The 17,831-nt window shown below is 57.4% G+C and overlaps 1 protein-coding gene across 1 annotated transcript in view; it reads left to right on the top strand.

Moving 5' to 3' along the window:
• The first annotated feature begins 17,018 nt into the window (after positions 1 to 17,018).
• The window catches only part of ANGEL1 (angel homolog 1), a 348,097-nt gene continuing 347,284 nt past the window's right edge, over positions 17,019 to 17,831 (top strand). Inside the window, exon 1 of the mRNA XM_078659942.1 lies at positions 17,019 to 17,168. Within this exon, the coding sequence (XP_078516068.1) occupies positions 17,102 to 17,168 (67 nt within the window). The 5' untranslated portion in view covers positions 17,019 to 17,101. The remainder of the gene's footprint in view (positions 17,169 to 17,831) is intronic.

Here is a 17,831-nt window from a genome sequence, read left to right as displayed (position 1 = left end):
ATGCAGTGTTCACTTTATTGTTCTCAAACAAATTCTCTCTTCAGATTTCCATTGAACATAGCCATTGCGTTTCGTCTCCTGAGAGACTTCTTCAGGGCTATTAAGAGAATACACAGATACATTTGTTTAAAACAACTGAGCCTAAACCCATTGACAACAGTTGAATATACAAAAAACAAATATATTTACAAAACCATATCATTACAACAATTATATACAGTGATTTTTACATAGTCAGACGCCTATGGATAATAACCAACCACACATTTAAGTGATCAGATGTTAATACCATAGAAAGATCAAGTCTTCGTCTACAGATAATTTCCTATGGTCAAACCCATTAGCCTAGGACCTCCCGTCGAACCGATCCAAACCCTGAACGACCTTCCTGAGTTAGCCCAGTGGCGACAGGAAGGGGGACCTTCCTGAGAAGAGTTCTGCCTGGAACAGATCTCCTGTCCTTCCTTGGTTGGGCCGCGGCAGCAGGCCGCCGCCCAGGCTGCCGGAGACCAGTCCGGCTCCCATTTCATCTATTGGGAAAATGGCCTATTATATAGTGAGCAGAAAACCGCCGAACTAGGGTCAGCACGGGTGCTGGTGGTACCCCTACGTTTCCGCGGTTTCCTCCTGAACCTGGCCCATGATGTGCCCCTGGAGGGACACTTGGGCCAGGACAAGACCTATCAGCGCCTAGTTACCCAATTTTATTGGCCCCGCATGCGCGCCGATGTGGAGACTCACTGCAAGTCCTGCCCCACGTGCCAAGCCAGCAGAAAGAGCGGGGGGAAGCGCAAGGCTCCTCTCCAACCCTTCCCTGTGGTCAATACCCCCTTTGAACGGGTGGGGATCGACATCGTGGGACCCCTGGACCCCCGGACCTCCTTAGGCCACCGGTTCATCCTTGTCTTGGTAGATCACTCCACCCGGTACCCCGAGGCCATTCCCCTCCGGACGGTGACGGCCCCCGTAGTGGGGCGGGCCCTCATGGGGATCTTCTCCCGGGTGGGATTCCCGCGAGAAGTGGTGAGCGACCGAGGTACAAACTTCATCTCGAGGTACATGAAGTCTCTGTGGCAACAATGTGGGATGACGTACAAGTTCACCACCCCATATCACCCTCAAGGTAACGGCCTGGTTGAGCGATTCAACCGCACCCTCAAAGGAATGATCATGGGTCTCGAGGAGCCCCTGAGGAGCAAGTGGGACATCCTCCTACCCTGCCTCCTGTTCGCCTACCGAGAAGTCCCCCAAAAGTCCCTGGGGTTCAGCCCCTTCGAGCTGCTCTACGGGCACCCCGTCCGGGGAACCCTCAGCCTGGTCAAAGAAGGTTGGGAAGCGGCCCCCCTGAATCCACCCCCAGATGTATTCTCCTACATTCTGGCCCTCCGGAACCAGACTCGAAAGTTCCGGGAGCTGGCCTAGGCAAACCTCGAGGCCAGCCAAGAAGAAATGAAACGCTGGTACGACCAGAACGCCACTCTGGTCGAGTTTCAACCTGGCCAACAGGTTTGGGTAATGGCCCCGGTGGAACCTTGTGCCCTTCAGGACAAGTGGACCGGGCCCTTCAAAGTGGTGGAACGCAAAAGTCAGGTCACATATCTCATCGATATGCAGTCAGCCAGAAACCCCCTAAGGGTTCTCCACGTGAACCGCCTCAAACCCCACTTTGTACAGTCCGAGTTGGGTTTGCTCCTCGCCACCGACGACGGAGCGGAAGAGGACACGGAGCCTCTCCCTGATCTCCTGTGTGCGAAGGAAAAAAATGGCTGCGTAGAGGGAGTAGGTCTCTCCTCCTCCCTCACCCCCGAGCAATGTGAAGACTGTCACCGGTTGCTGGGACAGTTCTCTGACCTCTTTTCCCTCACCCCCGGTGTCACCAGCTGGTGCGGTCACGACGTAGACACCGGGGACAGCCCTCCAGTACGGCACAGAGCCTACCGTGTCCCTGACCACGTCCGAGCCTGCATCAAGGCCGAAGTTTCCAAAATGTTAGCCTTGGGAGTGGTCGAGGCCTCTGACCGCCCATGGGCTAGCCCCGTGGTCCTGGTTCCGAAGGCAGCCGCCCCCGGCGCTGTTCCCGAGCTGAGGTTCTGCGTAGACTACCGCGGGCTGAACGCAGTCACCAGGACCGACGAACACCCCATTCCCCGGGCCGACGAGCTCATTGACCGCCTAGGGTCGGCTCGATATCTCAGTACCTTTGATCTGACCAGTGGGTACTGGCAGATCGCCCTCACGGAAGGAGACAAGGAAAGATCCGCTTTCTCCACTCCGGATGGTCACTACCACTTCAGAGTGATGCCCTTCGGTATGAAAAATGCCCCCGCCACCTTCCAGAGGCTGGTTAACCAGGTACTGGCCGGGTTGGAGGGGTTCAGTGCAGCCTACCGCGATGATATCGCGGTGTTCAGTGGCCACTGGCCCGAACACCTACAACACCTCTGGGAGGTGTTGGAGGCCCTGCACCGCGCGAACCTCACCATTAAAACCAGCAAATGCCAAATAGGACAGGGATCAGTGATCTACCTAGGACACCAGGTCGGAAGCGGCCTCGTAGTCCCCCTCCAACCCAAGATCGAAGCAATCAATGCCTGGGAGGCCCCCACGACGCAAACGGAAGTGCGGGCTTTCCTGGGACTCATGGGGTACTACCGTAGGTTCATAAAGGGGTATGGCAGCATTGTAGGCCCCCTCACAGAATTGACCGCTAAAAAGAACCCAAAGAAAGTTACTTGGACCCCCGCCTGCCAGAAGGCGTTTGAAGATTTGAAGCTTGCCATGTGCACCGCCCCAGTACTGCAGGCCCCTGATTACTCCCGAGAGTTTGTGGCCCAGATGGACGCATCCGAGCACGGCATCGGAGCAGTCCTCTCCCAAGTAGATGACAAGGGTATCGATCACCCCGTGGCATTCATTAGCCGGAGGCTACTCCCTCGCGAACAAAGGTGGAGCACCATCGAGCGGGAGGCCTTCGCGGTGGTTTGGGCCCTGAAGAAGCTGAGGCCCTACCTGTTTGGTACTCACTTCCTGGTCCAAACCGACCACCGACCTCTCCGGTGGCTAATGCAAATGAGAGGAGAGAACCCCAAATTGCTACGCTGGTCCATCTCCCTCCAGGGGATGGATTTTACTGTTGAACACCGGCCCGGTGCTGACCACGCCAACGCGGACGGCCAGTCCCGGTTCTTCCGCCTCAGTGAAGAGAACACCCAAGAGGATGGGTAGTTCTCTCCGCCTTTCAGCTGGGGGGGACGCGTGTTGGACCTGGCCTCGTGGCGTGGTTCCCCCGATCCTCAGCACCCTGTGCGCACAGCCCTGCACCCCGAGAACCACTGGTCGGCCTGTCCCCGGTCCGCCCAGAGCCTTACACAACACTCCCCGCATGCCCTGACCCAGGGCTGGGTGACCCATTCCTGCATCCCTACACCTGGCCACCGGACACCATTATTGCCCCACAGGCCCACCGGCCGCCATTTTCCCTTTCCGCCGTCCCTGGCTCTGCAACCTTTGGCCGACCCCGGAGAAGCTTAGGCGGCAGACGTGCCTGACCCGGCTGGGGGGTAGAGGACCCTCCAAGTACCCCGGACCAAAGACTTCAATGGCACCTCCGGCCTCCTCCCGAGAGACTGTTTTTTCTCACACCTCTAGCCTGCCCCTGGGGGCTGGTTTCGATCACACCTTTGGCTCCCCGAGAGCCGGCTCCAGACCTTGATGGGCATCTGGGAATCCCCGGACGCATCTTCTAAAGGATCAAAGAGCCAGCCGACACTCGGCCGACCCACCCCCGGACCACGAAATCTCCTCCTGCGAGGGTCCGGACATCAAAGGGCCACTGGACTATATGAAGGCCTGTCTCAGAACTAGCGGGCAGTTGTATCCTGGACAAGAAAGCCCTGCTGATCTGATCGCGGCTGACCTTGAAGAGAGACCGAACTCTGTACCCTACGAGCCCTGCTGACGCTGTCGCGGCTCACCCTCGAAAAAGAAGGAACTAAGATCACGGAGCCCTGCGGACGCTGTCGCGGCTCACCCTCGAAACGAAGGAACTAAGATCCCGGAGCCCTGCTGACCTTGTCGCGGCTCATCCTTGGAACTCTAAGGACCTCGCTGAACATCCTGAGCCCTGCTGACGCTGTCGCGGCTCCCCACGAACTAACAGCACCTCTGTGCACTCCGGATCGAGCCCTGCTGACCTCGTCGCGGCTTGAGGAGTATTCTGGTCCGGCTGGACCATCGACGCTACTAACGATCTGACTCAACCCGAAGTGAGTAGAACAGTCAGTTCCACCTCCAACTTCCGTATTCCCCCGGCCCCAGGATTGAGGGCTGTGCGTAGGATACGTGACGAACTGGCCTACTATTGAGACTGTCCCGCTTCCCTATTCCTTCCAACCAAGACTTTATGATCCGTAGAGTATTGTAAATATTGATTCCTTTTAACTGTGATAAAGAACGTGCTTACTCAAGATCCACGGTGTGGGGTCCGTTCATAAGTGTGGTGTGAGCTCAGTGTGTACGATCATAGAGTCCTCCCCGGCAGGACCGCACGATAGGACTCGGCAGTATTTGTGGGAGAGGAGGATTCCGGGGTGGTCGGGAGAGTACATCCTGTCCCCTGGGGTCGCCCCTTCTAACACACAACCACACGCACACACACAACCACACACACACAACCACACACACAACCACACACACACAACCACACACACACACACAACCACACACACACAATCACACACACAACCACACACACAACCACACACACACAACCAAACACACACAACCACACACACAACCCCACACACACACAACCCCCCACACACACAACCCCCCACACACACAACCCTCCCACACACAACCACATACCCACAACCACACACACACACACAACCACACACACAACCACACACACAACCACACACACACACAACCACACACACACAACCACACACACACAATCACACACACAACCACACACGCACAACCACACACACAACCACACACACAACCACACACACACAGACACAACCCCACACACACACAACCCCTCACGCAAACCCCCACACACACACACCCCACACACACACAACCCCACAAACACAACCCCCCACACACAACGCCCCCACAAACACAACCCCCCACACACAACGCCCCCACACACACAGCCCCATAAACACACACAACCCCACACACAACCACACACACACAACCACACACAACCACACGAAATACACACAACCACACACACATCCACACACACACAACCCCACACACAACCACACAAATACACGCAACCACACAACAACCACACAACAACCACACACACAACCACACGCAACCCCACACACACACAGCCACACATCCCCCCACAAACACAACCCCACACACACACAACCACACACACAACCACACACACACAACCACACACACACAACCCCACACACAATCCCCCCCACACACAACCACACAACAACAACACACACAACCCCACACAACCACACACACAACCCTACACACAACCCCCCACACACAACCCCACACACAACCCCCCACACACACAACCCCACATATAACCACACCACAGTGGAGAAGTGTGGCTCACTGGTTAGAGGAGGCAGACCTGGAAGCAGAGGTCAGCCCGGGACCAGGGTTCAATTCCCGGCTCGGCGGGGTCTTGAGTCCTAAAAAATGTCCATGGACTCGACAATTCTCGCTCCGGTGCCTACTCGATTCACGGGCTCACACTCTGCGACTCTGGCCAATAGCTTGCTTAATCTCCACAACGGCCCCTCGCGGCGGGATGCCTGGCTTTCACCTTGCGGATACCCTGCCGGGGTTATCTCACAGGGGAATACCAGGACGGGTTCCCTAAGCAAGCGCTTAGAAACCGCTCGGTGATTTGCGCTATATAAATTCCTGTACATTTACATTCACACACAACCCCACACACAACCACACAACCACCACACACACAACCCCACACAACCACATACACAACCCCACACAACCACACACACAACCACACACACAACCCCACACACAACCCCACACACACACAAGCCCACACATACCCAACCCTGCACACACACACACATGCACACCCACACACAACCCCACACACACAACCCCAAACACACAACCCCACATACATACACACAACCCTACACACAACCCCCCCACACACAACCCCTCCACACACACAACCCCCACACACACAGCCCCACACACATACAACCCCCCACACACAACCCTACACACACACAACCCCACACACACAACCACACACACACAAGCTGTTGGACCCGGCCTCCTGGCGTGGTCCTACCCCTCCCGCATGGCGGGCCCAGGACGACATCGGCCCTCCATCAAGCCACGGTCACCCCCTGAGCACGACCCGACACGAACTACCGCCGAGAGCAACCACCCTAGCAAACGACGGCTCTCCCCCCTGGAACATGGCGTACCCTGCACGCCCCACCACTGCCGGTCCGGCTACCCCTCCGGATCACCCCTACAGGCCCGACTCCAGCGTGGGCCCATCACGTCCCGAGCACGTGGCCTCGCCCGACTCCATCTTGGGCCCACCACGTCTCCAGCACGTGGCCTTGGCCCCGGCCCCAGCGAAGCCCCGACACCGAGGCACCAAGATCCCCCCCGGTGGTAGAGTGGCCACTCAACGGATCTGAGAGGAGGGGAGTTTCGATGGCCCTCCAGGCATCCCCGGACGCCTGGTATCGATCGCCCTCCGGCCTCCCTGGGCGCTGGCTCCACCCCCCTGCTGGGTGTCTGGACACCACCATCCCGGCCCCTCTGACCCCCAGGCGCGAGGGTCCGGACATCAAAGGACTCCAGTCCTATATCTGGGCCAGCCCTGGAGTAGGACGCCAGTTGTATCCTGGAGTCAAGAGCCCTGCTGACGCTGTTGCGGCTTACCCGAGAAGAACTCATTACCCTGAAGCCTGAACTCATCCTTGGAGCCTGCTGGCGCTGCCGCGGTCCATCTTAGCTGAACCATCTTTGGAGCCTGCTGGCGCTACCGCGGTCCATCTTAGCTGAACCATCTTTGGAGCCTGCTGGGGCTGCCGCGGTCCATCTTAGCTGAACCATCTTTGGAGCCTGCTGGCGCTGCCGCGGTCCATCTTAGCTGAACCATCTTTGGAGCCTGCTGGCGCTGCCTCAGCCCATCTTCGCCGAAACCACCTCGAGGCCTGCTGGCGCTGCCGCGGCCCCCTCTCCGTAGAGACCATCTGCGAGTCCTGCTGGCGCTGCCGCGACTCGACCCCTCGGAACCCCCCGGCTAGAGGATTGAGAGCTGTGCGCAGGGTATCCCATCCTTCACCAGTACTGAGACTGTCCCGCTACCCGGTCCCTTGTTTACGAGACTTTCCAGATCCCTCGATCTGCCTGTACATATCGCTGAAGACCAGCAACCTTTATCCTTGATAAAGCCTAAGAACTTATCCTCTAGTGTGGTGTCTATTTGTAGTGGTGTGGTTACTCTGCTGTACGATCTTAGGAGAGGACCCTCACCCAGGAGGCCTCTCGACAACGCTCGGCTACTTCTAGACGGAGGGGTGGACCTAGGGGTGGTCAGTCAGACATCTTCTGCCTCCCCCGGGATCGCCTTTCTAACATTGGTGGCAGGCGGTGCGATCTGAGCCAACGCAAATCGTACGGAGAGTGATTCACCCGCTACCGATAAAAACACACCGCGACCATGACTACTCAAGAAACCAGACCGACTGCAGAATTCCGGAAAGAGAAAATGGAAGAGTACAGTCATAAGGAATTGAAACAATTCTGCAAAGACCTGGGCATCGCTACCACTGGCCTAAGCACCAAGGAAGACTTTAAATCGGCCCTGCAAGCATGGGTGGAAGCCGAAGACACGCCACCCCAGAATGAAGATAACCCGGGCCCGAACGGACGCCCAGAGACCGACGCGTCCCCAGCGGGGGAAAGACCCGCAACCCTAGATACGGGCCTCGCCCACGAGGACGCCCGAGAACGAGAGAGGAACCGGCTCCACGAACTAGAGCTAGCCCGACTCCGGCTGGATGGAGAACTACAGCTGGCGGAAAGAAAAATAGCCCTCGAGCAACTACGGCTAGAAGGAGACCTGGAGAAGAAACGAAGACAAAGAGACCTCGAAGAAAAAAAAATCACGTTCGAGCATGAGCGGGGCTTAAAGGAACTAGAGATCAAGGCCAAAACGAACGAGGCCAGCGCCTCCGGGGGCAAGACCTCATCCCCTTCTGCAGACACGAAGGTGCACATACCCAAGGATGTCGTCAAAGAGTACTATAAGAACGACGACATCCAACAGTGGTTCAAAGCCTACGAAGTAGCCATGACAGCCCATCGAGTACCCCTCAAGGACTGGGGCGCCGGCCTGTGGGGGAAGTTCGTCAATGAAGGGAGGGACGCCCTGCTAGAGCTTCCCGATGCCGAGATGACCTCCTACGAACACATGAAAACCGCCCTCCTCACTCGCTACGGACTCACCCCCGAAATGTACCGGCAGCGATTCTGAGACTGTAAAAAAATCCCCGGTACCACAAGGGTGGAATACGTGAACTTTTTTAGCAGAGCCTTCGAGGGGTGGATCAAAGGCAGTCAGATCACCACCTACCAGCAGTTGGTTGACCTCATTATATGGGAACATCTGTCCAACAACTGCTTCATCGAACTCCGGCAACATCTCCTCGACAGCAAACTGACAGAGCCACGAAAACTCGCTGTCGAGGCTGATAGATGGGTGAGCACCCGAGTCCCCCGGAGTCCGATGGGAGACTACGGCCGGGGATCCCCGGGGAACCACCGACCACGAGGCGGCAGAGGAGGCCAGAGCAGGGGCCGAGACGCCCCCGCGGGGTCCTCCCCTGCCTCTACTTCGCCAGCCCTGGGCCGAAGAGGGGCCCCTCCAGCACGACAGGGGCCCCGCCCGAACGTTACTTGCCACAGATGCCAGCGGCCGGGTCACTACGCTAATGATCCTCTCTGCCCGATGAACCAGCGACCCGGCACCACCGGCTCTCCAACCCGCCAGATCGCGGCCGCCGCCCTGGGTGAAGAAAGAGGCGAGGAAGAGGATGACGACACCGAGCAGGCCGAGTGGGAGCCCGCCGCTATGTCTTTGGTGTGCCTGGGTGAAAAAGACATGATTCCCCGAGCCCCGATCCCAGACAACACACAAAAGTACCGTCAATGGGTCACCATTAATGGACACCGGGCCGAAGCCCTTCGTGACACTGGAGCCAGCGTGACGGCGGTCCGGTGCCATTTAGTGACCCCTGAACAAATTTTGCCCAACGTCCTGTGCCCAGTAAGGTCGGCGGACAACTCCGAGAGCTTGTGCCAGATGGCCCGTATCCCCTTCGAATGGGGAGGAGTGTCGGGCATGCTGAAGGTGACCGTTCGGGATGATGCCCCCGTAGACTGCCTCCTCGGGAACGACCTGGAAAGTTCCCCCTGGACCCACGTCGAGCGGAGGAAGCATCTGGGGATGCTAGGCCTTCCCGAGTGGGCCTGTGCGACCACTCGATCCATGACCGCCCGGGCCTCTGCCCCGAGCGCAGACACCCCGCCTGAAGAACCAGAGTGGCCCGCACCTCCACCGGCCGCCGTCCCCGAGGACGCCGACCCTGAACCCGAGTCCCAGGGGCCCAACCATGAGGACCTCACCGAGCTCGGCCACCTTCCCGAACTAGCCCAATGGCGCCAAGAAGGTGGGCCCACCCGCGAGCAGTTCCGGCAGGAACAGAAAACGTGTCCCTCCCTCGAGGGAATCCGACAACAAGCCGCCACGCAAGCCGCCGGAGATCCATCGGGGTCCCACTGGGTCTATTGGGACCACGAACTCTTATACAGCGAGCAAAAAATTGCCGAACTGGGGGCCAGCCGAGTGCTGGTGGTCCCCCTACGATTCAGAGACTTCCTCTTGAACCTGCCACACGACGTGCCCCTCGCCGGGCACCTGGGGCAGGACAAAACATACAGCTGCCTGGTGACCCATTTTTACTGGCCGAAAATGCGCAACGATGTGAACAATCACTGCAGAACCTGTCCGACCTGTCAAGCCAGCGGGAAGAGCGGGGGGAAAGTCAAGGCCCCGCTCCAACCTTTTCCCGTGGTAACAACCCCGAGCGAGTGGGGATTGACATAGTGGGGCCCCTGGACCCCCGCACCTCTCAAGGACACCGCTTCATCCTTGTTCTGGTGGACCATGCCACCCGCTATCCCGAAGCCATCCCCCTCCGAACCATCACGGCCCCCGTGGTGGGCCGAGCGCTAATGGGGATCTTCTCCAGAGTCGGCTTACCCCGAGAGGTCGTGAGTGATCGGGGCACAAACTTTATATCTAAATATATGCGGTCCCTGTGGCAACAGTGCGGGGTCACATATAAGTTCACCACCCCGTATCACCCCCAAGGAAATGGACTTGTAGAGCGGTTTAACCGAACACTGAAGGGGATGATCAAGGGCTTAGAAGAGCCGCTACAACGCAGATGGGATGTCCTGCTGCCTTGCCTCCTATTTGCCTATCGAGAGGTGCCCCAGAAGTCCCTGGGGTTCAGCCCCTTCAAACTGTTGTATGGGCATCCTGTCCGAGGTCCCCTCAGCCTGGTCAAAGAAGGCTGGGAGACGGCTGTCTGAGATGCTCCCCCAGATGTCTACCGGTACCTCCTGACCCTCCGCAACCAGACTCGGAAGTTCCGGGAACTTGCCGAGGCCAACCTGGAGGCCAGTCAGGAGGAGATGAAACGCTGGTATGACCAGAATGCCTCCTCCATCGAGTTCGAGCCGGGCCAGCAGGTCTGGGTCATGTCCCCGGTCGAACCTTGTGCCCTCCAGGACAAATGGACGGGGCCCTTCAAAGTGGTGGAGTGCAAGAGCCCCGTCACTTACTTGGTGGACATGGAGTCCCCCCGGAATGCCCTCCGGGTCCTACACGCCAACCGGCTCAAGCCTCACTTTGCCCGCACTGAGCTGAGCCTGCTGCTAGCTACAGACGACGGAGCGGAAGACGACTCCGAGTCCTTACCCGATCTCCTGAGCACCACTGAGAAGGACGGCTCCGTCGAAGGGGTCACGCTCTCCTCTACCCTGACCCCAGAACAGCACCAGGACTGCCGGAAGCTGCTGGGGCAATTTGCAGACCTATTTTCCCTCACTCCCGGGATCACCCGGTGGTGTGTTCACGATGTCGACACCGGGGACAGCCCGCCTGTACGACACCGGGCTTTTCAAGTTCCCGACCGAGTTCGGGCCTGCATTCAGTCCGAAGTTGCCAAGATGCTAGCGCTGGGGGTAGTCGAACCCTCAGACAGTCCCTGGGCCAGTCCCGTTGTCCTGGTCCCTAAAGCCGCCGCCCCCGGCGCACCCCGGAGCTCCGGTCCTGTGTCGACTACCGGGGGCTGAATGCCGTCACCAGGACCGACGCCCATCCCATCCCCCGGGCAGATGAACTGATCGATCGCCTGGGGGCCACCAAGTATCTCAGCACCTTCGACCTCACGGCCGGTTATTGGCAGATCGGCCTCACCCCTGGTGCCCAAGAGCGATCGGCCTTCTCAACCCCCGACGGCCACTTCCACTTTAAAGTGATGCCCTTTGGCATGAAAAACGCTCCGGCCACCTTCCAGAGACTAGTGAATAAAGTGCTGGCGGGGCTAGAACAGTTCAGTGCTGCATACCTGGACGATATTGCGGTATACAGCTTCCACTGGGACGAGCACTTGACACACCTCTGGGAGGTCCTGACGGCCCTCCGACGGGCCGGACTAACAGTAAAAGCCAGCAAGTGCCAGATAGGCCAAGGGTCCGTGACCTATCTGGGACACCAAGTAGGGAGCGGCCAGGTAGCTCCCCTCCAGCCAAAGATTGACGCCATCCGGGCCTGGGAGCCTCCGGTCACCCAGACAGCAGTCCGAGCCTTCCTGGGGCTCACTGGATATTATCGGCGCTTCATCAAAAACTATGGGAGCATTGTGGGGCCCCTCACAGAACTGACCTCCAAACGACTCCCACAGAAGGTGCACTGGACCCCCGAGTGCCAAGCAGCCTTCGAGACCCTAAAGACTGCCATGTGCACCGCCCCTGTGCTCCAGGCCCCCGACTACAGCCGAGAGTTTGTGGTCCAAACCAACGCCTCGGAGCACGGCATTGGGGCGGTCCTCTCCCAAGTAAACCCCGAGGGAGTCGACCTTCCCGTGGCCTTCATCAGTCGGCGCCTGCTGGCTAGAGAACAACGATGGAGCACCATCGAGAGGGAAGCCTTCGCCGTCGTGTGGGCCCTAAAGAAACTCCGGCCCTACCTCTTCGGCACCCACTTCCGGGTACAGACCGACCACCGGCCCCTGCGGTGGCTGATGCAGATGCGGGGCGAGAACCCGAAGCTACTGCGATGGTCCATTTCCCTCCAAGGGATGGACTTCACTGTGGAGCATCGCCCTGGCAACGACCACGCCAATGCGGATGGCCTGTCCCGGTTCTTCCGCCTCGGCGAGGAGAACCCCCAAGAAGATGGGTGACTCTCCCCTGCCTTCAGCTGGGGGGGACGCGTGTTGGACCCGGCCTCCTGGCATGGTCCTACCCCTCCCGCATGGCAGGCCCAGGACGACATCGGCCCTCCATCAAGCCATGGTCACCCCCTGAGCACGACCCGACACGAACTACCGCCGAGAGCAACCACCCTAGCAAACCACGGCTCTCCCCCCTGGAACATGGCATACCCTGCACGCCCCACCACTGCCGGTCCGGCTACCCCTCCGGATCACCCCTACAGGCCCGACTCCAGCGTGGGCCCATCACGTCCCGAGCACGTGGCCTCGCCCGACTCCATCTTGGGCCCACCACGTCCCGAGCACGTGGCCTCGGCACCGGCCAAGGCCCCAGCGAAGCCCCGACACCGAGGCACCAAGATCCCCCCGGGTGGTAGAGTGGCCACTCAACGGATCTGAGAGGAGGGGAGTTTTGATGGCCCTCCAGCCGTCCTCGGACGCCTGGTATCGATCGCCCTCCGGCCTCCCTGGGCGGTGGCTCCACCCCCCTGCTGGGTGTCTGGACACCACCATCCCAGCCCCTCTGACCCCGAGGCGCGAGGGTCCAGACATCAAAGGACTCCAGTCCTATATCTGGGCCAGCCCTGGAGTAGGACGCCAGTTGTATCCTGGAGTCAAGAGCCCTGCTGACGCTGTCGCGGCTGACCCGAGAAGAACTCATTACCCTGAAGCCTGAACTCATCCTTGGAGCCTGCTGGCGCTGCCGCGGTCCATCTTAGCTGAACCATCTTTGGAGCCTGCTGGCGCTGCCGCGGTCCATCTTAGCTGAACCATCTTTGGAGCCTGCTGGCGCTGCCGCGGTCCATCTTAGCTGAACCATCTTTGGAGCCTGCTGGCGCTGCCGCGGTCCATCTTAGCTGAACCATCTTTGGAGCCTGCTGGCGCTGCCGCGGCCCATCTTCGCCGAAACCACCTCGAGGCCTGCTGGCGCTGCCGCGGCCCCCTCTCCATTGAGACCATCTGCCGAGTCCTACTGGCGCTGCCGCGACTCGACCCCTCGGAACCCCCCGGCTCGAAGATTGAGAGCTGTGCGCAGGGTATCCCATCCTTCACCAGTACTGAGACTGTCCCGCTACCCGGTCCCTTGTTTACGAGACTTTCCAGATCCCTCGATCTGCCTGTACATATCGCTGAAGACCAGAAAACTTTATCCTTGATAAAGCCTAAGTACTTATCCTCTTGTGTGGTGTCTATTTGTAGTGGTGTGGTTACTCTGCTGTACGATCTTAGGAGAGGACCCTCACCCAGGAGGCCTCTCGACAACGCTCGGCTACTTCTAGACGGAAGGGTGGACCTAGGGGTGGTCAGTCAGACATCTTCTGCCTCCCCCGGGATCGCCTTTCTAACACAAGCCCACCCACACACACACAACCGCACCCACACACACAATCCCACACACACACAACCACACACACAACCACACACACACAACCACACACACACACAACCACACAACCACACAACCACACACACACAACCCCACACACACAACCCTGGAAACACAACTACACACAACCCCACACACACAACCCCACACACACACACAAACCCCCACATACACACACAACCACACACACAACACACACAACACACACAACACACACAACCACACACAACCACACACACAATCACACACAACCACACACAACCACACATACAACCACATACACAACCACACAACCACACACAATCCCACACACAACACCCCCATACTCACAACCCCCCCCACACACAACCCCCCCACACACAAACCCCCACACACAACCCCCCCACACATGCACAACCCCCCCCACAACTCCACAAACACACAACCCCCCACACACAACCCCACACATACAACCACACAAATACACACAACCACACAAATACACACAACCACAACCCCACACAAAACCCCACACACACAACCACACAAATACACACAACCACACAACAACCACACACACACAACCCATTACACACACAACCACACACACAACCACACACAACCCCACACACACACAACCCCACACACACACAACCCCACACACACATCCCAACACACACACGACCCCTCACACACACAAACCCCCCACACACAACCCCCCCACACACAACCCCCACACACACAATTCCACACACACACAACCCCCCACACACAACCCCCCCACACACACAACCCCCACACACACAACCCCACACACAATCAAACAAATACACACGACCCCACACACAAACATACAAATACACACAACCACACAAATACACACAACCCCACACACAACCCCCCCACACAACCTCACACACACAACCCCCCCACACACACACAACCCCACACACACAGACACCTCACACGCAACCCCACCCACACACAACCCCCCCAAACACACACTCACACACAAGCCCCCCCACACAACCCCCCACACACACAACCCCCACGCACACACAACCCCACACACATAAACACACACACAACCACACACACAGTCCCACACACAACCCCCACACACACAACCCCACACACAACCACACACCAACCACACACAACCCCAGACACAACCCCACACAACCCCCACACACAACCCCACACACACAATCACAAACACAACCCCCACACAACCACCCCACACACAACCCCACACAACCACACGCACAACCCCACACAACCACACACACAACGACACACACAGCCCCACACACAACCCCCCACACAACCCCCCCCCACACACACAACCCAGCCCACACAACCCCCCACACACACAACCCCACACACACACACAATCCCACATACACACACACACACACAGCCTCACACACACAACCCCACACACATACACACAACCACACACACAGCCCTCCCACACACACATTCCGCCCACACACACAACCCCCCACACACACAACCCCCACACACACAACCCCATACACATACAACCCCCCCACACACACACAACCCTACACACACACAACCCCACATACACACAACCACGCACACAACCACACACAAACAAACACACACACAAACACATACACACACAACCACACACAACCCCCCCCACACACAATCCCCCACACACAACCCCCCCACACACACAACCCCACAAACACACCCACACACACATAACCCCCAACACACACACAACCCCACACCCCCCCACACACAACCCCACATAAAACCTCCCACACACAACCCCCCACACACAACCCCACACTTACACAACCCCACACACACACAACCCCAACCCCCAACACACACAACCAAACACAAACACATACACACACAACCACACACACAACCCCACACACACACAACCCCCCACACACAACCCCACAAACACAACCACACACATAACCCCCCACACACAACCCCCCACACACAACCCCACACTTACACAACCCCACACACACAATCCCACACAACCCCACACAAAACCACACACACACAACCCCCCACCCAAACACAACCCCCTCCACACACACAACCCCCACACACAACCACACACATACACACAGCCCCACACATACACACACACAGCCCCACACACACAACCACACAACCCCCCCCCCACACACACACACAACCCCACACACAACTCCCCACACACACATCCCCCCCCACACACACACCCCCACACACACAACCCCACACACACAACCCACACACATACAACCCCCATCCCCCCACCCCCCCACACACACACCCCCACACACACAACCCCACACACACAACCCACACACATACAACCCCCATCCCCCCACCCCCCCACACACACAACCCCCCACACACACACATACAACCCCCCACACAACCCCACAAACACCACACAACCCCACCCACCCACCACACACACACACACACACACACACACACAACCACGCACAAGTGTTTAGCCATGCGACAGTTGATGTGGTTGCACCAAGGATATTGTGCTGCATAACTAAATACTTAGAAGGTCCCAAAAGCGAGACCTATTGGCTATGCCAATGCTTGTCTTTGAATTCATGTACTTGTAGTCTTGTTTACTTCATTTTAAAACAGTACTACTACTCCCAGATTTCAAAGAAAAAAACTGTAGTCGGCAGCACATCGCACATGAACCTGGGAAACTTGACAACTAAACTAAACTAAACTTGGAAACTAAACAAACAAAATAATGACATGCGTGGTACGATTGCACTTTTTGATGTGAAACACACAACGTCTGCCTAATCAAAACATATACTCCCATTAAAGCACCTCTCAGTGAAAGCTCTTTATAGGTAAATCACATAAGGTCACGTAGTATCTGAAAAGCCAGACCTAAAAATTGGGCCATTTGCTGAGGTACTGTTTCTTTTCCGCTGAAAGAAACCTCTCTCTGGCCCTTCTTCTGTGTCCATACCTGCGACTCGGCAGCAGTCCTTCTTTTGTACCCATGAAAGCTAGGAGTAGCACTGCTGGTTGCCATGGAGATGCCGTTTTCCGGTTCCGACTGCCATTGAACAAGGAAAGGGAGGTTGTTGTTGTTGTTGTTGGACCGGAAGCACGTGGTGGAAAGGTTGCAGCGCGAGCTAGGAGGATGATCGGGAGTATCCTGTTCTACATCCTGCTGCCCGTGTCTAGGGCCCTGCGGGGTTGGAGCCAGGGTAAGGTGTGGAACAACCGTGAGGAGGGGCAAGTTTAGTAGTCTAGGGGGCGGGAGGAGAGGAGACAGGCGGGAGGGGGTTACAGTAGAAGGGGAGGCTGCCAGCTGATTCGGGACAAGAGCTAAAATCAGGGAACAGAAAAGACGCGAGAGTCAGATAGCGTGTGCCAAGTAGCTCGTACACAGCGCTCTTTAATTAGGAGACTCCCCTAATTCCCTATCAGATTTGTTACTAATTATCATCCTCCGGTAAACCGGTTTCGAAGCGCTACGAAGGACCTTTTGCGAGGCATGTAGGGCTGTCTAACGCCCAAACGAATGAATGCATCCTAGGGTCACATGAGTTTTGTAGGTGTTCCCATATATTGAAATGTATAGAGGGGACAAAGTGAATAGAAACCAGAAAGAAAAACTTGGAGGCGGAGACCGGTGCAGTGCGAAGTGGAGCAGAAGGAAGAAGGGTCGTAAAGGTGGCGTTGAGATAGAGCCGAGGAGAAGAAATGAGCTGGATGTTCGCAGGGAAAGATGTCAACAATGAAAAAGAAGAAACGAGAGTACCACATATTCAAAACCGATCTCAGGAATTGGGCAATGGGACAATGAAGTGTAGGGTGTGTGACCAGCTATTATTCTGCATATTTATGGGAGTTGCTCTGGAACGTGG

Source organism: Lissotriton helveticus, chromosome 9 (assembly GCF_964261635.1).
Source record: "Lissotriton helveticus chromosome 9, aLisHel1.1, whole genome shotgun sequence".
Lineage (NCBI taxonomy): Eukaryota > Metazoa > Chordata > Amphibia > Caudata > Salamandridae > Lissotriton > Lissotriton helveticus.
This window is presented reverse-complemented; position numbering and strand designations above follow the sequence as displayed.